Genomic DNA, 24,333 nt, shown 5'->3' on the forward strand with positions numbered 1-24,333 from the left:
GAGAGATTCAATCTAGAGATTCAATCTAGAGATTCAATCTAGAGATTCAACCAAAAGAGTATTTAAAGAGGGGTTTTTGCCGATTGTGTTTGCTGGAATCACAATAAACTAAAGAGCTGTTGTCACTCACTGGTCTCCTGCCTCTTCATTGCCCGAACTTAACAGCATTCGACAAAGTAGACCACAATCTACTTCTTCGTAAGCTAGAAAAAAGTGGGATAGATAGCTTCACCACCAGATGGATTCGCAACTGGCTGACAAATCGTACTCAACTTAATGGGTCTAAATCTAAATGGAGAGAAGTAAGCAGTGGGGTGCCACAAGGTTCTATTTTAGCCCAATACTCTTCAATATCTTCATAAATGACTTAGATGAGGGAATAGAAGGGGAACTCACCAAATTTGCAGATGACATTAAACTGGCAGGAATAGCTAACACCCTAGAAGATAGGCTCAAGATCCAGATGGATCTTACAGACTTGAACACTGGGGCCTATCTAACAAAATGAAATTCAATGTAGAGAAAAGTAAAGTCTTACACTTAGGTAAGAAAAAACAAAAGCACACATATAAACTGGGGAAACCAGGCTTAATAGCAGTAACTGTGAGTAGGATCTTGGAGTCTTAGGGGACAATCAGCTAAATATGACCCAGCAGTGTGCAGTGGCAGCTAAAAAAGCCAATGCAATCCTAAATTGCATTAACAGAGGGATACAATCAAGATCAAGTGAGGTACTAATACCATTCTATAAAGCCCTAGTAAGACCATGCCTAGAGTACTGCATCCAGTTTTGATCACCACACTATAAAAAAATATTAAGACTCTAGAAAAAGTGCAGAAGAGAGCAACTGGGATGATTAGGGGACTGAAGACTAAAACATATGAAGAACAGTTACATGAACTGGGCATGGCTAGTCTAGTGAAGAGAAGGACCAGGGGAGACATGATAGCCATCTTCCAATACTCGAGGGGCTGCCACAGAGAGGAGGGGTCAAGCTCTTTTCCAAAGCACTTGAAGGCCAGACAAGGAATAATGGATGGAAATTGACCAAAAGATTCAACCTAGAGAGATTCAATCTAGAGATTCAACCTAGAAAGGAGGAGGAACTTTCTGACAGTGAGAACAATCAACCAATGGAACAGTTTGCCTTCAAAAGTTATGGGAGCTTCATCACTTGAGACTTTCAAGAAAAGATTGGACTGCCATTTGTCAGAAATGGTATAGGTCTCCTGCTTGAGCAGGGGGTTGGATTAGATGACCTATTAGGTCCCTTCCACCTCTGTTAATCTGTTAAATTCTTTCCCTAGAAGATGTACAGTTTGAACAGGAAACAAAGAATTGGTTTCACCTCAATCCTTTTTTCCCCCTTTGTTTCTTTTAAACTAGCGATCCTTCCACAGGTTTTGAGTAGGTGAGGTTTTAGTACCACATGCCACCAATATAGTGATTTTCCCTTTATTAATATTGAACAGGATTACATCCCTCCAGACAGAGTCAGTGTACAATTTTAGCATTCTCCTGGACTCACAACTCATGCCTGAGGAACAGGTGGCATCTGTGGCCAAAGAGCTTTCACACAAGTAGACTTTATACATCTCTTGTGCCATTCCTAGATCAGGAGAAAGTGCTCAAAATCGCTCATGCCTTACTCATATTTCCTTTGAACTATTGCAATATACTAAATGTAGAACTCAATAGCATTTGGAAGTTGTAGCTGGTCCAGAATACAGTGGCACATGACGTTTTGACTGCATAATAATTAAGATGAGCAATTGTCCTCCTTTAGGGAGAACAGTCCTTCTTTTGTAAGTTCTGTCTTTTCTCAAAAAGTCAGAACTTACAGAACTTACCTACATGTCCTCCTTTTCAATATTTGAAGACTAATCTGTAAATCTCCATATTTGATCTATGCTGATCTGATCCGTTGTGTGTGATGTGACATATTTGTATTTGACATGACGATTTGTCAAGGCTCGGTACAGTGCAGCGAAATACAGTTATGAGACCCATGCGCTCTGCATAGAATTGTTTTGAGAGAGTGCGCCATGCACAAGAGTGCACCATGTGCAAGTGGCTTTGTTTACTTCTTACTGAAACATGACACAGCACACATGCACGCATTAGACTCACTTCTTTCTCAGTGAATATTCAATCATACACAGATGAGCACAATAATTCATGTTTTATTAATTCATTAACTATTTAATAATTTCCAAATATCTATAATTTTATTTACAAGTTTATTCATTTATGTTATTGTTTCAGTTTTAATAATTAATGTTATTTATTCATAATGAATGTGCTTGCATCATTCATGTAGCTCTATATTTTATTTTTAATCTTAAATTTCATTTAGGGATGGAAAAATAAAAAAAAGAGGAAATGCCATTTCAACCATAAATTGAATAAGGAATTTCCATTCCTCATATCAAAGAAGGATAACATTGTGTTTTGCAATATTTGCAGCAGAGAATTTTGTATTTGCAGTTGGGGGCAGAGCAGCTATTACAAAACACTTGACCACCAAGAAACATAAGGAATCATCAGATGCATCTGCTTCCAGTTGTAAAGTAACAACTGGAGTTTTTAAAACTTCAAATTATTCTGAAGATGAAAAACAGCTGCAATGGAGGGAACATTTGCATTTTATACCATAATTCACAATCAAAGTTTTTGTAGTATGGATTGTACAACTAAATTATTGAAAAAGTTTCACGATGCTAAATTTTCATGTGTCAGGACAAAAGGCTATTATTAAATCAGTATTTAAAAATTACTGTGACAAAATACAGAAGACTTGGAAACTGCAGCATTTGTAATGGTTTTATCTGATGCATCCAATTATAATTGTGTCCAATACTAGTAAGATATTTTAATGTTACCAAAGGCATTCGAGTAAAAGTTTTAAATTTAGAATCTGTTGAGGGCAAAATTGCTGAAATTTTGTCAAACAATCTATACAGAGTAATAAATGAAAACAATTTGAAATCCAAAGTTGTTACATTAACAGCTGATAATACAAACACAAATTTTGGTGGGCGAAAATGCAAAGGGTGAATAATGTGTATGTAAAATTACTCCAGATTTACTCCAAAAGAAAATACTAGGAATAGGTTGTTTGTCAAATGCAATCAACACGGCATCATGTACCATGCCAATTGATGTAGAAGTAATAATAATAACTACAATTTATTTATATTTTAGTCCTTTTACCGTTCATGTGGCTTCTTTAAAACAATTCTATGAAGAAGTGAATGTTCAATACAAAAAACTTTTAGGATATTCAAAAGTTAGATGGTTTGCTCTAACACCTGCTATAGAGCCTGTTCTACAATTATTTGAACCTCTCCATTCATATTTTTTAAGTTTAGACAAATATCCTAAAATCCTAGAATCATTTTTCAATAATGAAATATCTGAGATATTAATGTATTTTGTACATAATCAAGCCTCTATTTTTCACAAAACAATTAAAAAAGATTGAAGGTGAACACATTTCAGCTACAGAAGTTATATAGTATATGTTTATATACTATATAACCTTTCTGTATGATACTTACATATATTGTTGTGACAAAATAAATAAAATAAAAAATAAATAAATAAAGTTAGTCTTATTTTGAATGACTTTTATCCTTCAATATAAAACTCAATTTGAAGAAAAATTTCTTCCTTTAGTTACAAAAAGAAAATTGTCATACTTAGAGGAATCAAATCTGGGCATAATGGAAAAGTTTACCAAAGAAGTGCACAATTTTTACTAAACATGTTTTAAATATATCGAAGAATGGTCTGAAACAAACATCACAGGAAATAACAGTTTTCAATGGTGTTTTTTGACTTCATCACAAGTATATTGGACAGATATTGAATCTTGAGTTTTTATCTAAAGAAATGCCAGACATTAAAATAGATGATAATTGTCTCTTTGAAGAAATTAAAAGACTGAATGTATTTTTAAATTCTGAAAGATTAATACAATGGGAAAATAAACACGTTGAAATTGATAAAAGATGGGTGGAAATATTCAGCCATTTCAAAAATGAACATATTCCATGTGAAAATTTATTTATTCTTGTTCAATTTACTTTGTGCTGCCCTGGAACTAATGCAGCAGTTGAAAGGGTTTTTTCAATTACTAATGATTTTTGGAAAAGTGAGAAATCGTGATTGAATGTTGATACTGTAGCTGCAGCACTTGCCATAAAATTCAATATGAAAGATATTTCTTGTTCAGATATTTCCAATATATTGTTAGAAGATGATACAATGACACAAAATATCCTTTCAATGAAAAAGTACTTATTTAAATAATAATTAATAGGCATGTAAGCATAATTACCATATAAAATGTTATTGTTACAAATGTTTTTATTATGCATTGATCATGTTATAGTGTATTCTGTATTATTGTTGCAATGAATAAAATGTTTCTTTTATTTATGATATTTTTTCTTCAATTTATTTGTGTCCTCCTTCTCATAGTAAAAAAGTTGGCCATCTTATATATAGGTACATTTTTTACTCGTTATAATTCTCACACATACTCTCACAGCTGTGCTAGCACGTTGCTACCTGGACTTCAGACTTGCATGTTACGTTTGTGTTGCTAATAAAACTTGGTCCAATTATAAATGTTATATTCATTTCATTGATGCCCATTTATTTAGAAAATAGAGAGATTTATTGTTAAGCTGTTATCAGACTTCTTGGGCAGCTATATTTAATTCATTCGTATTTTTACCTGCACTGGGTATCAACATTTATATCTTTGAAACTTTAATTTTTTGTAGTATTTTTACAGAAGGTGCTCTTCTACAACCAAGAGTTATTAAATATAATAACTTAACTGATAAATCCTATAATATCCTGACATGCTAGCGTAAACCTTTATGAGTCAATTCATGCTGAAAATTAATTTGCTAACAATGTGTTTTACAACCTATTAGGCATTTATCAAGTACTGGAACTGGCAAAAAAAACAAAAAACACCCTAGAACAGATTCTCTCTCTTTTATGTATACACACATAACCTTATACCTTTAAACAAAATGACACCATTATATACAAAACATTCACCCTAGCCTACTTCAATAGTTTTCCATCAGTAGTCCTTGATGATGGATTTGAAAATATACCACTTAATGAAAGACCTTATTGTAGGGTCTCCTGCTTGGGCGGGGGGTTGGATTAGATGACCTACAAGGTTCCTTCCAACTCTGTTAATCTGTTAAGCCTGCACCACTTGCCCAGTATTGTGGCTGAATTACTGAATTGGTATAGATTCTTGGGACAAAATGACAGTAAGTACTTTGCAGACATAGTAGCATAAACACTCTGTCAGCTCCAAAACGAAGCTGGCAGGGGCCATTTTCTTGTTCCTCAGTTGCCACACAGTGTAGGGAGGGGGAAAGAGGATGGAATGCTTTGCTAGAGTTTTCTCATGAAAACCAAGTCATTTCTACAGGTGATGGATAAGGTCGGGGAGGAGTGCCTGGAGAACCTGCCAATTAACCTAATTGGCCAAAATGCCCTGTGACATTTGGGGAAGAAGTTATTTCCTATTTTAATTATACTGAAACCATGGGAAAGATTTAGAGTTGGTTTTACACTTGACTGTGCCGATATGATGTACCCAAAAAAGAAGTTCTTTGAGGAAGATTCCAGTCTCAGAGTTCTGATTTCCTCGGGTTCATTAGTCGGAGCTTTGATGCATTCTTTTTCCCCATAGAATTTTTGTCAGTCTTAGCACATGTCTTCTATCTATATTTGGCTGGAAACAAAGAGAGAATGGACAGTATGTAGCTTATATAAACAAAAGGGAGATGCCTGGATGAAATAAAGAAGGCATACTCAGGTTTCTGATCTCCGTCACTTGTGCTTCTATGCTATAAGGCAAAACAATTGAAGAAGGGTCTGTTGAATCTAACATAATAACAGAGTTGGAAGGGACCTTGGAGATCTTCTAGTCCAACCCTCTGCCCAGGCAGGAAACTCTACACCATTTCAGACAAATGGCTATCCAACATTTTCTTTAAAATTTCCAGTGTTGGAGCACTCACAACTTCTATAGGCAAGTTGTTCCACTTATTGATTGTTCTAACTGTCAGGAAATTTCTCCTTAATTCTAAATTGCTTCTCTCCTTGATTAGTTTCCACCCATTGCTTCTTGTTCTATCCTCAGGTGCTTTGGAGAATAGTTTGACTCCCTCTTCTTTGTGGCAACCCCTGAGATATTGGAACACTGCTATCATGTCTCCCCTAGTCTTTCTTTTCATTAAACTAGACATACCCAGTTCCTGCAACCGTTCTTCATATGTTTTAGCCTCCAGTCCCCTAATCATCTTTGCTGCTCTTCTCTGCACTCTTTCTAGAGTCTCAACATCTTTTTTACATTGTGGCGACCAAAACTGAATGCAATATTCCAAGTGTGGCCTTACCAAGGCATTATAAAGTGGTATTAACACTTCACGTGATCTTGATTCTATCCTTCTGTTTATGCAGCCCAGAACTGTGTTGGCTTTTTTGGCAGCTGCTGCACACTGCTGGCTCATATCTAAATGGTTGTCCTGTAGGACTCCAAGATCCCTCTCACAGTTACTACTATTGAGCAAGATACCATATATACGGTACCTGTGCATTTTGGTTTTTTTGCCTAAATGTAGAACCTTACTTTTTTCACTGTTGAATTTCATTTTGTTAGTTAGCGCCCAACATTCAAGTCTGTCAAGATCCTTCTGTATCTTGAGCCTATCTTCTGGAGTGTTGGCTATTCCTGCCAGCTTGGTGTCATCTGAAAATTTGATGAGTTCCCCATCTATCCCCTTGTCCAAGTCATTGATGTTGAAGATCTAAGATTAATCTCTGTATGAACCCCCAACCGTCACGCAAAACTAGGTACGCACGCCCCTTATTTCCTCAACACCAAACACTGCAGATCTCAAATGCAAACTGATAAATGCAAGAAGCATTGTAAACAAATTGCCTGAATTTCTCTTGTTAAATACTGGTACATTTGACCTTATATGGCTTATATGGCTTATTTGACATGGCTGAACTCATCCCTCCCGGACTCCTTTATTTCAGACAAAGAGTATCATGCTTTTCGATCTGTATCAGATCGACAAACCCGCAGAGGAGGGGGAGTGGCTATCTTTTATAAAAAGTCACTGAATCTAAAAAATATTCAAGTTGCACATAAACTCGCTCTTCCTGAAACTATTGTATGTGAACTGTCCCTTAACATCACACTTCACTTCTTGCTATGCTACAGAGCCCCTGACTACGGCATCGCACATGCGAACATGTTAACTACACTACTAACATGGCCCACCTTTTGCCCATATCCTCTCATCTTCCTGAGTGACCTCAACCTACCTTTTATTAACTGGATAACAAATGAATGTACAACTGAACCCATTCACACTACCCTGTACAATGCTGTTACAAATCTAGGTCTTGATCAACTAGTAACTAACAATACAAGACACAACAACTGCTTTGACCTCATCTTCTGCAACAACGCAAACTCAATTTATGGACTACAATAAAAGAACCCTTTTCCAACAGTGACCACAGCATGATAGACTTTTGTCTCAATACACGCCCTTACAAAAATCTTCTTAATAATGGTATCCCAAACTACAATTTCAAAAAAGCCAACTATGAACTTATAAACACTGACCTCTCATATCTTGACTGGCAAAATCTATTCTCACTGCTGAAGACTATAGAGTTTTCCTACTTGAAGTCAATAGAGTCATTAAACTATACGTACCACAAACCACCACCAAAATCAGGAAAAACAAATTACCCATATCAATAAAAAAGCTCCAATCCAAAAAAAAATTCCCTCTGGCAAAGAAACAAAACTGGCTATGTAACCAACTTTAGAAACTGCTACAAAAATATATGCAACCAAATAAAAATTGAATGCACCAATTACCACACCAAACAAGAAGAAGACTTTCTGTGCACAAAATCCAATAGTGCTTTTTATAATTTTGTGAACAACAAACTTAAAGACTCGAGATACATCCCACCATTAAAAGGATCTAATGGCAAAGAATATAACGATGAAACAGTTAAAGCAAACCTCTTTAGCACATTCTTCGGCTCAGTATTTGTTAACAGTAATGGCTCATACCCATCATTCCCCAATCGTGCCAACGAGTACAATGACCTAACACAAATAGATTTCACAGAAGGTAATGTCGAAAAGGCCCTTCGCAAACTGAAACCATCTCTATCTATTGGACCTGATGGTCTATGTGCATACTTCTTAAAAAAGCTTTCCACTAACTTAGCAGACCCTCTAAGCATAATCTTTGAAAAAACTTTTACGACCAGCTCCCTTCCCAAACTTTGGTCACTCGCCACGGTAATCCCTGTCTTCAAAAAAGGAGACCCCAGCTTAGTTGAAAATTACAGACCAATCTCTTTATGTACGTCACCTGCAAAGTAATGGAATCAATCATCAATCAATCCATTAGCCTCCACCTAGAAACAAACAACCTACTCTCTAATAAACAATTTGGTTTCAGAAAAAAATTTATCCTGTAATTTACAACTTCTACACTGCAAAAACATATGGACTACAAATCTTGATCAGGGCAAAGCAATAGATGCAATTTACATAGACTTCTGTAAAGCTTTTGACTCTTGGTACATGACAAACCTCCCCTAAAACTAAAATCCTACGGCATCTCTGGACCCCTCCACAATTGGATAACAGCTTTCCTATAAAACAGACAACAAGTGGTCAAAATAGGCAGTGCCCTATCAAATCTTGTTCCTGTCAATAGCGGCGTTCCCCAAGGCAGTGTTCTTGGACCAACACTCTTCATATTATACATTAATGATCTCTGTGACCATATTATAAGCAATAGTGGTCTCTTCACTGACAATGTTAAACTATTTAACATTACCAACAATAAAGCTACCCTTCAAAAAGACCTTGACTTTGTGTCGGAATGGTCAAAAACTTGGCAACTCCAAATCTCAACCAACAAATGCTCTGTCTTACACATTGGAAAAAAGAATCTGAATACTAAATACAAACTCGATGGACACTACCTTATAGATGACCCCCACCCCGTTAAAGACCTTGGAGTTTTCATATCAAATGATCTAAGTGCCAAAGCCCACTGCAACTACATCGCAAAAAAGACTTTAAGAGTTGTAAACCTAATCTTGCGTAGCTTCTTCTCCAAAAACACTACACTACTAACCAGAGCATATAAAACATTTGCTAGACCAATTCTTGAATACAGCTCGCCTGTCTGGAACCCATACTTCATTTTGGACATTAATACAACTGAGCGTGTCCAGAAATATTTTACAAGAAGAGTTCTCCACTCCTCTAATTACAACAAAATACCTTGTGCCACCAGACTTGAAATCCTTGGCTTAGAAAATTTAGAACTCCGCCGACTTCGACAAGACCTGAGCTTAACTCATAGAATCATCTCTTACAACATCCTTCCTGTTGAAGACTACTTCAGCTTCAATCACAACAATACACGAGCACCCAATAGATTTAAGCTTAATGTGAACCGCTCCAATCTTGACTGCAGAAAATATGACTTCAGAAACAGAGTTGTTAATGCCTGGAATGCACTACCAGACTCTGTGGTCTCTTCCCAAAATCCCAAAATCTTTAACCAAAAACTTTCTACTATTGACCTCACCCCATTCCTAAGAGGTCTGTAAGGGGCGTGCATAAGAGCACCAACGTTCCTACCGTTCCTGTCCAAATGTTCCCTTTCATTGTACCCAATTTTATATAGTTATTACATACTTATGATTATATATATACTTATATATTGTATAGTTATTTCATGCTTATGCTTATATATAATGTTGTGACAAATAAAATAAATAAAAAATAAATAAATAAATAAATATGCTGCATTTTAGTGCTCCATGGTGGACTGTTTTATGCTGGGAAAGATTGAGGGCAAAAGAAGAATGGAACGACAGAGGTGGCTCGATGGAGTCACTGAAGCAGTAGGCATGAGTTTAAATGGACTCCAGAGGATGGTAGAGGACAGGAAGGCCTGGAGGAATGTTGTCCATGGGGTCGCGATGGGTCGGACACGACTTCGCAACTAACAACAAAAATATGATTAAAGTTCTTCATAGCCTTGAAAATTCAAATGGATTGTTCTTAGTGAAAATATAGTCACAGATTAATACAATTATTTATACCAATTATTTGTACTGTAATTAACAGTACAAAATTCCATATTGTTTCTCTAAAATGTGTGTGTGTGTGTATATAATTCTGAAAGTAACCTTGTGCTTTCTTCTTTTCCCTAGGCCAGATCTCTTCAATTGGGATGATGTGGTTTATCAACAGTCCCCTGTGCAGCGATTAGATCATGCGTTCAATATAGCTAAACAACACCTGGGAATTGAGAAACTCCTTGATCCTGAAGGTTTGTGCAAATAGGATTTTATGTATATATAGATTTTTTCACATAGATGATTAAAAAAAAAGATTTATATTTTTAAATATAATAAATTTTAGATATATTTACACCTTCATTTTCAATGTTTTATTTTTACAGGTTTCATTTAGTGCAGTGAATCTTCAGAATTTAATTCACTCATGTTATTCTCTTCAGGATAACAAACTTTAAAAGATTCAAAGGATATGGACTAACATTATAGTCTTACAATTAACTTTTTAAAAATATAGCCAACATGTTATTTTTTATTTATTGTTATTATGCATCCAACTAAAATAAGTGCTATTCTTCATAGATTTTTACGAATAGGAAGTTTTTCTAAAATTCCTTAACACTTTTTAAATTATGCATTTAAGTACTGCAGTGTTTCATAAATCTTAATTTTTATATACATTTCACTTTTCCTATGAATTTTATAAGTACAGTATATGTTGGTTTCTTGTTTTCCTCAGAGTTCATGTTTTCCTTATGTGGTACTTATTTAGAAACATAGAGGGTCCAGTTTTTCTGGAATTCAAAACTGAATCCTTATTTTCTGATAGAGAAGAAAAAAACTGTTTTCTGCACATTGCTGGCTATTATGGGAACCAACGTTGTTTCAAACTAAGTATATTTTATGTATTCTCCTTAATATTTTATTTCTAACAAAGATCTTTTGTTTATCTTTATCTTTTACATCTTTTATCGCAAACTTTCATTTTTTTAGATTGAAATACAAACAGGAAAATTTCATCAAAATTTAGAAAGTAAAAAAGCCAAACACCCATTCTGGAATTTTTAAGTCATAATTCCAAGATACACAAAGCTTCAGATTCTTCAATCATACTTTTGATTTGGTATGAAGTCATATTGAGCAGGTTCAAAAGGTCAAACCTAATTAAAACTGTTTATAAATTAGGCCTAAGCAAAATGTTGAGGTCCATGTACACTTTTATATGAAATATTTTTCTCTAATAATAGTGGCATGATTCTAAAATTAAAGAATCACACATACATTTGAACTTGACTTTTATCCAAATATTCAGAATACTTTACAAAAAAATAAATTGGCATGTTTTCTTTTCTCAATAAGACGAAGATTTTCAGCTGCTTAAAGAACTGTATTCATCATACTATAAATTTTGTGGTGTTATATTTTTAATATGTGTTGCTTAATAACCACAATTTTAAGAGAGATGGTAGATAGAGCCTATCATTACCTTTTGGCATGACAGTATGATACATTAAAACCATTAAAGTTGTCATAGTATTTTTAGTATAAAAGGAAGTACTTACTTTCTTATATTCATAGAATCCAGCCATAATTATACAACCCAATAGTATACTCTTATTCAGTAACAGTTTTATTTATTTATTTAATTAATTTTATTTCTCAACAAATACAAGAAAACAAGTAACAGACATTAACAAGTAACAATTAATTAATTAATAAATTAACAAGTAACATGGACACATGAAAAATTTTTGACACACAAAAAAAGGATATAAATAGGCAAAACATACCCATAAACACATAGAATGATTACATATAATTGGGAACAGTAGGACAGGGACGGTAGATACGCTGGCGCACTTATGCATGCCCCCTTAGGAATCTCTTAAGAAACATGAAAGGTCCATGGTAGACAATTTACAGTAAAAGGTATGGGGGTTAGAGAGACTAATAACAGGATCAGGTAGAGTGTTCCAGACATCTATTGCAAAAGTCATATTTCCTATAATTAAGATTAGAGCGAATTACATTGAGTTTAAATCTATGATTTAAACTTGTATTTTTATGGTTGAAATTAAAGTATTCATTTACAGGTAGAACATTCTGGTAAATAATCTTATAATAATAATAATAATAATAATAATAATAATAATAATAATAATAATAATAATAATAATAATAATAATAATAATAATAATAATAATAATAATAATAATAATAATGATGTTTTAATTTGTATACCGCCCTTCTCCCGAAGGACTCAGGGCAGTGAACAGGCAGATAAAATACAGACATACACAATAGTTAAAACAACCCTTAAAAAACTGATTTAAATTTGCCCAAAAATTAAAATAATATACACCCCCATAAAATTACAAAAATTTAAAAACCCATCAAATTCAATTAAAATTAAAGGTAAAAATCAAGCTAGTCCAGCCATACGAAATAAATAAGTTTTAAGTTTGCGGCGAAAGGTCCGAAGGTCAGGTAGTTGTCGAAAGCCCGAGGGGAAGTTCGTTCCACAGGGTCGGAGCCCCCACAGAGAAGGCCCTCCCCCTGGGGGCCGCCAGTCGACACTGTTTGGCTGACGGCACCCTGAGGAGTCCCTCTCTGTGGGAACGCACCGGACGATGGGAGATAGAAGCCGGCAGTAGACGGTCCCGTAGATAGCCCGGTCCTAAGCCATGGAGCGCTTTAAAGGTGGTAACCAATACCTTGAAGCGCACCCGGAAAACAACAGGTAGCCAGTGCAGTCTGCGCAGGAACTTATGAACTAAGCATAGGTCGAAACATAGACGACATAGTTTGAGGCTTTCTAGACCTAAGATTTCAAGACTGGTGATATAGGGAATTTTATTTCGAGCAGAAGATTTGCAAACACTCCTAGTAAAATAACTCTGGACCCTCTCTAATGTAATGATGTCTGAAATACAGTGAGGGTTCCAGGCAGGTGAACAGTAATCAAGTATAGGTCTGGCAAAGGTTTTATATGCCCTAGTTTGGAGTACAGTGTTACCAGAGAGAAAACTTCGTAAAATAAGATTTACAACTCTTAAAAGCCTTTTTTTGCAATGATGTTACAGTGAGCTCTGTGACTTAGATCATTAGAAATGAGTACTTCTAGGTCCCTGACAGAGTGTGGGTCAACTTTTAGATCATTACCAGTCAGCAAATATTTGAAGTTCTTATTTCTACTGCCAATGTGCAGGACTGAATATTTGTTAGCAGAGATTTGGAGTTGTCAATTATTAGACCATTCAGATACATAATCAAGGTCATTTTGAAGGGTAGCAAAGTTGTCTGTGGTGTTAAATAGTTTAACATCAGCAAAGAGGACACAGCTGCTTATAATTTGATCACAAAGGTTGTTGATATAAAACAGAAAGAGTATTGGACCTAGAACACTGCCTTGTGGAACACCACTGTTGACAGGTGCAGGATTTGATAGGGTGCTGCCTATTTTCACCACTTCTTGCCTGTTTGATAGGAACACAGCTATCCAGTTATATAGGCGTCCAGAAATACCATAAGATTTAAGTTTCAGAAGTAGTTTGTTGTGCACAACTGAATCTAAGGCTTTACAGAAGTCAATGTAAATTGCATCTATTGCTTTGCCCTGGTCAAGTTGAGAGGTCCAGATGTTTTTGCAGTGTATGAGTTGCAGATTACATGACAATTTTTTTTCAGAGATTAGGTTATTTGTCGCTAAGTGCAGGGTGATGGATTGATTTATGATGGATTCCATGACTTTACACGTGACACAACAAAGAGAGATTGGTCTATAATTCTCAACAAGGCAGGGGTCACCTTTTTTGAAGATATGTATGACTGTTGTTAATGACCATATATCAGGCAAGGAGCCCATTCTAAAAGATACTTCATAGATGATGTTTAGAGATTCAGCAACGGCGGAGGAAAGCTTTTTAAGAAAGAAGGCACATATTCCATCGGGACCAATAGATAAAGATGGCTTTCGTTTGTGTAGTGCCCTTATGATGATATCTTCAGTAAAATCAATGTGGATTAGATCATTGCAATTGGATGAGGTATGACTAGGAAATGAGGGGGAGATGCCATTGCTGTTGACAAAGACTGAACTGAAAAAAGTATTGAAGAGAATAGCTTTAATGGCATCATCATTACAATCTTCACCATTTGGCCCTTTTAGAGGTGAAATGGCTTTAAGTTTGGCGTTTATGAGATTATAGAAGGCACGATTGGAATTCATGTGTAACAACTCTTCCTCCTGCTTGCAATAGTAATTGATATTTTCTGTTTTTATTTGGTGGCAAATGGATTTGCATCGGTTTTTGAAGTTAGCTACATAGCCAGTTTTATTTTTCTGCCAAAGGGATTTTTTTTAAATTGGAGTTTCCTTATTGATATGGGTAATTTGTTCTTTTTAGCTTTGGATGTTACTAATGGTACATATAGATTAATGACTCTTTGTACTTCAAGTAGAAAAGTGTTATAATAATCTTCAGCAATGTTGTAGTCATTGAATAGGATTTGCCAATCTAGAGATAAAAGATTGGCAACTATGAGATCATAATTTGCTTTTTTAAAGTTGTATTTAGGAGTCCTATTATGAGATTCCTTGTAAGGATGTAAATTTAAACAAAAGTCAATCATGCAGTGGTCACTGTTGGAGAAAGTTTCTTTGATGTGAAGGTTATAAATTGTGTTTAAACCATTCCAGAAGATTAAATCGAGGCAGTTGTTGAATCTAGTGTTGTTAGATACCAACTGATCAAATCCTAAGGAAATGACAGCATTATACAGAGTCATATGTATTGATTCAGTAGAACACTCATTTAGGGTCCAATTAATAAGAATGTTCACCAAAGTGCTGGAAGTAGTGGCAGCATATCTCAGAACTATTCCAGTTTGCGTCCAATGCTATCTGGACAAGATATTGATACAGTCCTCGACAAAGGCCAGGGCAAAGGAGGACTTGGAAATAGCAATACAAGAACTGCAGAAGCATGGATTTTCTGTCAACTTCAACAAGAGCCAATTGACTCCAATCAAGTAATTGCTACATTTGGGAGCAGTCATAGATACCACCTCATGTGAGTATGCCAAACCAGCATAAAGGCACTGGCGGATCAGATCCTAACAGCCCAAACAGTGTTTTTGGATCTGCTAATGCAGCTCCTAGGCAAAATGGTGTCCTGCATAGCAATGGTGCCCTGGGCACATTTGCACACAAGGACATTGCAATGGTTCCTCCTACCACATCAGAGATCAGGCAGGAACAATGCTGGGATCAGGGTGTGGGTTCCACCAAGGGTGAGGTCAAACACAATCCTGATGCAGCTCTCAATGAAATTGAGTTTGACACCCCTGATTTAGTGGATATGTGAATTTGGATGCAGTTCTTATCAATATGTTACATCCAAATTCAGTTCATTTCTTTTTCTTTTTATCTCTAATACCAAGTATTTTTTTTTTGTATTTAAATGCTGAAAGAATAAGAATTATGAATGAGAAAATATGTAGGAATTATTTATTTATTTATTTATTTATTTTTATTTAATCATATTTATATACCGCCCTATCTCCCGAAGGACTCAGGGCGGTTCACAGGCACTTAAAAAAACACATAAATACAATATAAAAACAGTTAAAAAACTTATTCTAAAAGCCCGTTAATTAAAATATAAGAATAAAACCCAATTAAAACCATAAATTTAAAATCTAGCTCAGTCCTGCACAATTAAATAAACATGTTTTAAGCCCGCGGCGGAAGGTCCGAAGGTCCGGAAGCTGACGAAGTCCGGGGGGTAGTTCGTTCCAGAGGGTGGGAGCCCCCACAGAGAAGGCCCTTCCCCTGGGCGTCGCCAGACGACATTGCCTCGCTGACGGCACCCTGAGGAGACCCTCTCTATGAGAGCGCACGGGTCGGTGAGAGGTATTCGGCAGTAGGCGGTCCCGTAAATAACCCGGCCCAATGCCATGGAGCGCTTTAAAGGTGGTCACCAAAACCTTGAAGCGCACCCGGAAGGCCACAGGTAGCCAGTGCATTATGAGGGAATAAGGTTTTTCCTTCTTTACTTAACTGTTGCGTCTTATTTATTTAGTAAATTTATAAGCCACCCATTTCATATTTATGACTGAGCATCTCACAGCTGAAACAGAATAAAAACAGTAAAAAAAAAACACCAAAGTTAAAAGCAACAAAAAGGACATTAAAATAGCAGTCAAGAAAATTCACAAATGCTTAAACAAGCCATGTATTTATGTATTTGGTTTCACTTTGGATGTAGCATCCATTAATTAAATTTTAGATGGGCCTTGGCATGACCCTTCACAGCTATTAAGTTTTTAGATTTAGTTTTTTATTAAGTGATTTAGAGCTGATCCAGTTCTACAGAGGAATTATTGAGTCTGTCATCTGCATCTCTATAACTGTCTGGTTTGCTTCTGCAACCCAACAAGACAGACACAGACTTCAGAGGATAATTAGAACTGCAGAAAAAACAATTGCTACCAACCTGCATGAGTCAAAAAGAGAGCTGTGAAAATATTAACAGACCCCTCACGTCCTGGACATAAACTGTTTCAACTCCTACCCTCAAAACGATGCTATTGTCGTGTCCCACTCCTCCGCTGACGGCCGGGTCAGGGAAATCCAAATCAGGCTTGCCTCTGCAGCTTTGCCCAAAGTCCTAGCAAAGTCCTCAGAGCAGGCAGGAGACCAGAAAGTGACTTCAGCAAGATAAGTTCGACTTTGCCTGACTCAGAGACTGCCAGAAAGCAGATCCTTTATATAGGCCATGGGGTGTGGCTCCATGACTCAGCACTCATTAAGGCCTGCCCCTCCCTTCCTTCTGTTGCCTCCGCCTATCCAGTCTTCTGATGCGAGGGTCACTCCAATCAGCAGCTGTTGGAAATAAACTTTCCTCAGGCTCACATGCTGTGGAGGAGGGGGAGGGGTCTAGCTGCTCCGTTTGCCTGGGCATGGAGCCAGGGCTGGGGCCGGGGGATGCTCCCTCCTCTGCAGCCTGCTTGGGCATAGAGCCAGGGCTGGGACCGGGAGGTGCCCCCTCCTCTTCAGCTTGTCTGGGCATGGAGCCAGGACTGGGGCCGGGAGGCATACATTCCTCCGTGTTCGGGAGCAGATAAGAAGGCCCCGGCTGCTGTGAGAGACACAACAGCTATAGAGCACTGCACATCAGAACAACTAGACACAAGAACAGTTTTTTCCCGAATGCCATCACTCTGCTAAACAAATAATTCCCTCAACACTGTCAAACTATTTACTAAATCTGCACTACTATTAATCTTCTCATCGTTCCCATCACCCATCTCCTTCCACTTATGACTGTAACTTTGTTGCTTGTATCCTTACGATTTATATTGATATTGATTGTTTCCTGATTGCTTATTTGTACCCTATGACTATCATTAAGTATTGTATCATTAAGTGTTAAATTTGTACCCTATGACTATCATTGTATTGTAAGTGTTGTACCTTGATGATGGTATCTTTTCTTTTATGTACACTGAGAGTGTACGCACCAAGAAAAATTCCATGTGTGTCCAATCACATTTGGCCAATAAAAAAATTATTCTATTCTATTCTATTCTATTCTATTCTATTCTATTCTATTCTATTCTATTCTATTCTATTTAGTTTACTGTCTACTTAAATGAAAAATAAATTACTGAGGAGCCTCTTTCTTTGAAGTCTTATAAACAGTGTAAATTTTTATATGTTTAATGTGCACATGCAGATGTTGCAACAACTTATCCTGACAAAAAATCCATCTTAATGTATGTGACATCACTTTTCCAAGTCCTGCCCCAGAAGGTTACTCTAGAAGCCATCCATGAAGTTGAAACATTGCCACAGGAAGTAAAGCACATTAGAGAACAACAAATCCAATTACATCCACAACGGTTTTCTCAACAGGTGAGTCGTATGTTTTTCCCCGTTATTTGAGACTAGTGAACAGTAAATTCCTGCAGTTATTTGTGTACTTGTCTTGTGTTTCTTTAAAAGGTAAAGAAACTCCAATTATGAAACCATGAAGCTACTGAACCTCTCTGTATCAAAATCTGTCATTTAACAATTTACAAGGATTATTACTGAAAATTAATTTGGGTAGAAATGTTAAGGTGTTTGGAACAGCTGGTGAAATTCTTATTTTTGTCCAAGTCTTGATCAGTTTTCCCCCCGCAAGCTGAAATATTCTAGACCTACCCATAAATCATTTTTAATTATAGTTCTTTTTTTTTCAACCTGGAAAAGGTTGCCTTTCATTGATTTCAGATCTTATTTGCATGATTATATTTTAACTGCTATGCATGTTAAAAGTGCTGATGTAAAAACATAGATTTTTGTGTTTCATGTAATGTATATTAAGCTTCAATAATATGCACACATTTAAAAAATCTGCAACAGTAAAGTAAATGTCAAGACACTTATTCTGACATTACTAAGACTTCGCCAGCCCAAAGTTTTCAGGATTATAATAATTTAGTAAAAACTACTTGATTTTTTAAATTGCTTAACGTTATTTCATTGTCTATTTGCTTGTTTCTTTTAACAAGATGCATATATGAAAAAACACGAATAATTGGAAACTATTAATCAGTAGATCTACTAGGGAAGTAATCATATATTAATTATTTAATATGCTCAGGTCATATTTGTCTAAATTACCATAATCATTCATTTCTCACACAAAGAAGTTTTCTTTTTAGCCATGTCTAATAGCTGCCAGGTCCTATTATATGTTTCATAGAATGTGATATTCTAATGATAATAGCATCCCAGGGCATATTGTGGTTGAACATTAACAATTCATATGTAAATTTTTTCTGACAAAATATTTCTTAACTCTTCAAGCAAATCTCCTTACCAACGAATACTTAATTGCTATTTGATGGTCTTTCCATACTTAAAAGAAAATACCAGATGAGACTCTCTAGGCCTTTTGTGAAAATAAAGTCTTTTCCAAGAGCAGTCACCTGTGGTCTCAGTCATTTAGAAGAGAGTTCCCCAACCTTTTCAGTTTTGTGGACCAGTGTGGGGGAAGAGGAGATGGTTCCACACTTGTACAAATGGAGTGCACCGCTCATCCACTGTTCACACAAGTGGGAATGCATGTGTACGTACTTTCACCTGCCACTTCCACAGCCCAGTTCCAAACAGCTCAAGGCCCAGAAGTGGGCCATGGCCCAGGGGTTGGAAAGCCCTGGTTTAGAAGGTAAAAACTTTTAAGTATCTTACATTGCATATTATGAAGAGCTACTGTTTATAGTAGACAAAACTCACAACAAAATTAGCTATTGTATTTCTTGTATTTAATTTGGTTTGTGATGGTTTGCTACTCACAACCATCATGATCAGACATCTCACTTAATTTAACACTGTAGTTTGCATACTTCCAGAAGTTATTTTATTTTAGTGATACAGTTATTACATCCTTTTAATATCTAGTTCCACTATCCTGTCAGGATTTCTGCAAGGTCATTCCCCACCCTCCACAAAGGTTTATAAAGGAAAATGTCATTTTGAAAGGAAGACCTCTTTTATTTTGTATGAATACTCATTCTTGTGCCTGAAGTTGAAATGGTAAAAGAGAGATAAAAGCACATGAAGTTCTTCCATTCTGACTGTGATATTTTCTTGTAATTGTTATTATTTTGATATAAACATATTCATAGACCATATCTTGTTTTTGAAAATAGTTATGTTATCTCAGGTTTAGATTACTATACTAATTCCCAAATAATTTCTTTCTTTGGATGGACACGCCATTACAAATAAATTTCAATCCTAGCGAATCTAACCATTCTTACAATTATATTGAGTGATGGGCCTCCCGACTATTTTACACCTTTGCAGAGTATTGAACATATTTATTCAGAACCTTTCTGGGTTTGTGTTCTTTTGCTTTAAGTGCATTTAGTCACAGAGGTCTTTATTGATGATAGGCTTCAGAGTGGGGATAATTACAGGTACTTCAAATATTTTTTTCTATTTCTCATTAAACCTATGATGAAAGTATCTCTCTATTTCCTGTTTAATTCTTGAGCATTTCTTGAAGTAAGATGGCGGTTGACATTCTCCCCTGAAATATGCTACATTTCATCTATTTTGTTACCCACACTCATCCATATATGTCTGCTTTTCTTCCTAATTTCTTCTCCTTAGATCAAAGTCAGTGTAGCAGAGGGCCATGTGCACACCCTTTCACCTAAGCCTCGTTTCAAAAGCTATGCGTACACACAAACTGCTTATGTCATGTCCTCTGACCAAAAAGGGAGGATATTCCCTCCACAGGTCTGTCAATATTATTTTTTTGTTGTGAATAACACTCATCTTCTAATATGCCTGTGCTTGCTGTGGGAAATAAATGCACCCTTTTTGCTTGTGTCCATTTTAATTTTCAGTGATATTCTTCTTAGGGTTTTTTGTGTTATTTGGGTCAGCCAACTCTTTTTGCTATAAAGCTTGCTTTTTCTAGTTATACCTTCTTTTTTATATTAGATAGTTACAGTAAAAATATTAAAAGCCTCAATAAAAGATTAAGTTTTAAAGACATAAATTTAATCCTTAATCCCTTTATAACATAAATCTAAATTCAAAGATATAAATGATTACTATGAACATTGAGAAGATGTTTTTCTTGAGTTTCTTAAACATTTCTCTTTGCCATATTAAATCGGTGTAGAAATGAAATAAATGTCATACATTATATGAGGTTGCATTTCTTGAATTGTAGACATCAGGTCATTTGTTCTATATTAACAGTTTCTCTCTCTCTCTCTCTCTCTCTCTCTCTCTCTCTCTCTCTTCATATTGCATATAGTAGTTTTTAAAAGGGATACTTACTTAATTAAGACAATTTTGTCTATTTTTTCCAAGGATAACTTTAGACACAGATTGAAAACAGATATTGTGATAGCTGTATTTAGGAAAATACAGCTGTAGTGAAAAGCATGAAGCTGGAAGCTGGGAGACTGAGTTCTAGTCCCATCTTGGGCAAAAAGCCACCTGGATAACCTTGGGCTAGTCATTTTCTCTACCAAGAAAGAAAGCAAACCACTTCTGGAAAATCTTGCCAGGAAAACTGCAGGGACTTGTTCAGGCAGTCTCTCAGAATTGGACACAAGTGAACAGGAAAAAAATCACAATATCACTAAAGCAAATTATTCAATAACTGCAGGATAACTCATATATTTCTGCATACATCTATCATTATTATTTACTTCTGTGGTCTTTATTTTTGATTGTTAGATTAATTAGTGAAAGAAATCATAGCAGATCTGCTTTTCTTCTATTGTTCTACCCATAGCCATATTAACCTCTGTAGCTATATTAAATACTGTTTCTTCTACCTATTATCAAGGTTAGTATTTCCCCATTTTAAATTTACATTATTCTATTTCTTTTTTTAATCATATTTTAAGACAACTATTTCTGTATGATGTGTAGTAAAATTCATTTATAGCATCCATCTTTTCCCCTAAATAAGCATAATTTGATATGCACTCAATAACTGTTCTGTTTCCTGAATGGACAATTTTATTCAATGGGGAAGGGAGATGTGAATCTGTCTGGCGATCTCTTTTCTGTGGCATCCCTCAAGGATTTCTATTTCCTCCATTTCTTTTTAACTTCTACATGAAATTGCTGAGGCAGATCATCTATTAGCATTACATTTCATATCATCAGTATAGTGATATTATCTAGTTACATACTGTAAGTCATCCTAAAAACAACAACAACTTATTGGTGCTGGCCCTTATTGGTAATATTGGTGTTAGCCCTTCAAGATATCTACAAAGGAGCACAACAATTAAAACTAGCTTTACCTTTACTGTAAGGTTACATTAACAGAATCTTGCACTACTGCAAGTACTTCTCCCCACCTTTCCTTTTACTCTCTGGAAAAGTAGGAAGGGTCCTCTCTGAAAGAATCCCATTACCCTATGCATCAGTAAACTGAGATGACTTTTGCATCATGTTTGTCTAATCTGTGACTCTTTCCTTGTCTCCCTAGAACATAGCCACATACCACTGATATGTGGTGGGAGTTCTGCTCAGTGGTAGAAGTTTGTAATCATCTGGGAACAAAAGACTCTAACTGAATTCTTTCAACACAGAGTAATTTTGGGATTGTGAATTAGACAGGTCTAAAGAATTCAGTATTTAATTTTGAATAGAGTTGTAGTCTTCTGATCAAAGGTGCTTCACAATGTGGGGGTTCTCCTAAATTTAACATTCCTGCTTTGGGAGTAGGTAGCAACTATGGTAGTCTTTCAATATCTACTTTTTATATGTCAGCTATAACCATTCCTGGACTGGGAAATTTTGTTCACATTCACTTATACCCTAGATATTTGGATCACTGCAACATATTCATGACACCAGACATTTATTGGTATCTCATTATTTTTTGTGACATCAGAGTAACATAATAACAGAATTGGAAGGAACCTTGCAGGTCTTCTAATCCAACCCTCTTCTCAAGCAGGGGACTGTATACCATTTCAGACAGGTAGTTATCCAGTCTTTTCTTAAAAACCTCCAGTGATGAAGCATCTAGTACTTCTGAAGGAAAGCTGTTCCACTAGTTAATTATTCTCACTGGGGAGGGGAGGGGAGGGGAGGAAAGAGGCCTACCTGCCTGTTTGATAGCAGAAATGCAGGATCAGCTTATTATTATTATCTCTTTTATTCATTAAACATGAAACTCAGTCAACTGAACATTTAAAAATGTGTCACAAATACAACTGACTGGTGCTAATGGTTGGCAGCAACCCATATCAACCATTAGCACCAATCAGATTTGTGAACTATTTGCGAAGTGTATAGCAAACAAGTGAAAGATCTGTTAACTGTTGTGAACAACATTTTAATGTCCATCCATCCAGCACACCATATGAAACCAACCAACTAATCTATAGCACAGCTGCCGTTATAACCGCAGAACTGGGTTATAAAATGCCAAAGAAGAAACCGACTGGAATACCAAAGTGGAAAATTCGACTTGAAAATAAAATTTAAAAAAACTATGAGGGGGTGTCAGCAATCTGAAGTACTTGAAAGAAGGAAAACTAACAAAAAGCTGAAAAATAGTTTACATAAAAAATACAACCTGTAGGAAAAAAAAAAACAATAGCGGAAATCATGGAAGAACTAAAACAATGTGTAATAGCAACAGCAAAGAAAATTGAAAGATATGAAGGACAAATTAAACAATACCATGAAAATGTCCAGTTCAGAAGAAACCAGCACCTCTTCTACCGGTCCCTTGATGAAAATCGAGTCCAAACTAATGTTCACTCATGTAAAGAAAAAAATTAGAACTTTTGGAAAGAACTGTGGGAAAACCAAATGGAACACAACAAAACTGTCTCCTGGATCAAAGTTAATCAACAACAAACAACACAAAACAAAATGGAAAATATTGTAACAACAACTGACATGGTTACAAAACAAGCTGAGAAGGTCAAGAACTGGAGTGCACCTGGCCTGGACAAACTGCATGGATACTGGCTAAAACACCTTTTGAATACAGACAGATCCTCATTTGGAACACAACAGGCCAGATATCACAGTTGTCAAAAACCGAAACGTACAATTTATTGACATCGCAGTACCAGGAGATGCCAGAATCAAAGAAAAAGAACCGTAAAAAATCATGAAATATTGTGACTTGGCCATTGAAACTATGTGATTATGGATGAGACATGTAACAGTGACTCCCATTGTCATTGGGGCACTTGGAACCATGTCCAAGAATTTTATAAGATACGTCAACAAATTGCAGCTTCCTGCAATAACCAGCGGAACTGCAAAAAACTGTGCTATTTGGAACATTTTATATCTTAAGAAGGTATTTGATTGATACCTAGGACGCTGGTAGCAATCTGTATTAACCATTAGCAGTAAATGGTATTTGTGATGCATTTTTGAATTTTCAGTTGACTGAGTTTCATGTTTAATGAATAAAAATAAAAAAGATAATAATAATAATAATAATAATAATAATAATAATAATAATAATAATAATAATAATAATAATAATAATAATCTCGTTTGCTGTGTATACTGTCATTTTGTGTAAATAATAATAATAATAATAATAATAATAATAATAATAATAATAATAATAATAATAAGT

General features: G+C 35.7%; 1 protein-coding gene across 1 annotated transcript in view; it reads left to right on the forward strand.

Annotated features, from left to right (window-relative positions):
- Nucleotides 1-24,333, forward strand: part of DMD (dystrophin) — a 1,918,566-nt gene that overhangs the window by 486,014 nt on the left and 1,408,219 nt on the right. Inside the window, exons 7-9 of the mRNA XM_058186507.1 lie at nucleotides 10,322-10,440; nucleotides 17,926-18,104; nucleotides 20,355-20,483. Of these exons, the coding sequence (XP_058042490.1) occupies nucleotides 10,322-10,440; nucleotides 17,926-18,104; nucleotides 20,355-20,483 (427 nt within the window). The remainder of the gene's footprint in view (nucleotides 1-10,321; nucleotides 10,441-17,925; nucleotides 18,105-20,354; nucleotides 20,484-24,333) is intronic.

This window comes from Ahaetulla prasina, chromosome 5 (genome assembly GCF_028640845.1).
Source record: "Ahaetulla prasina isolate Xishuangbanna chromosome 5, ASM2864084v1, whole genome shotgun sequence".
Classification (NCBI taxonomy): Eukaryota; Metazoa; Chordata; class Lepidosauria; order Squamata; family Colubridae; genus Ahaetulla; species Ahaetulla prasina.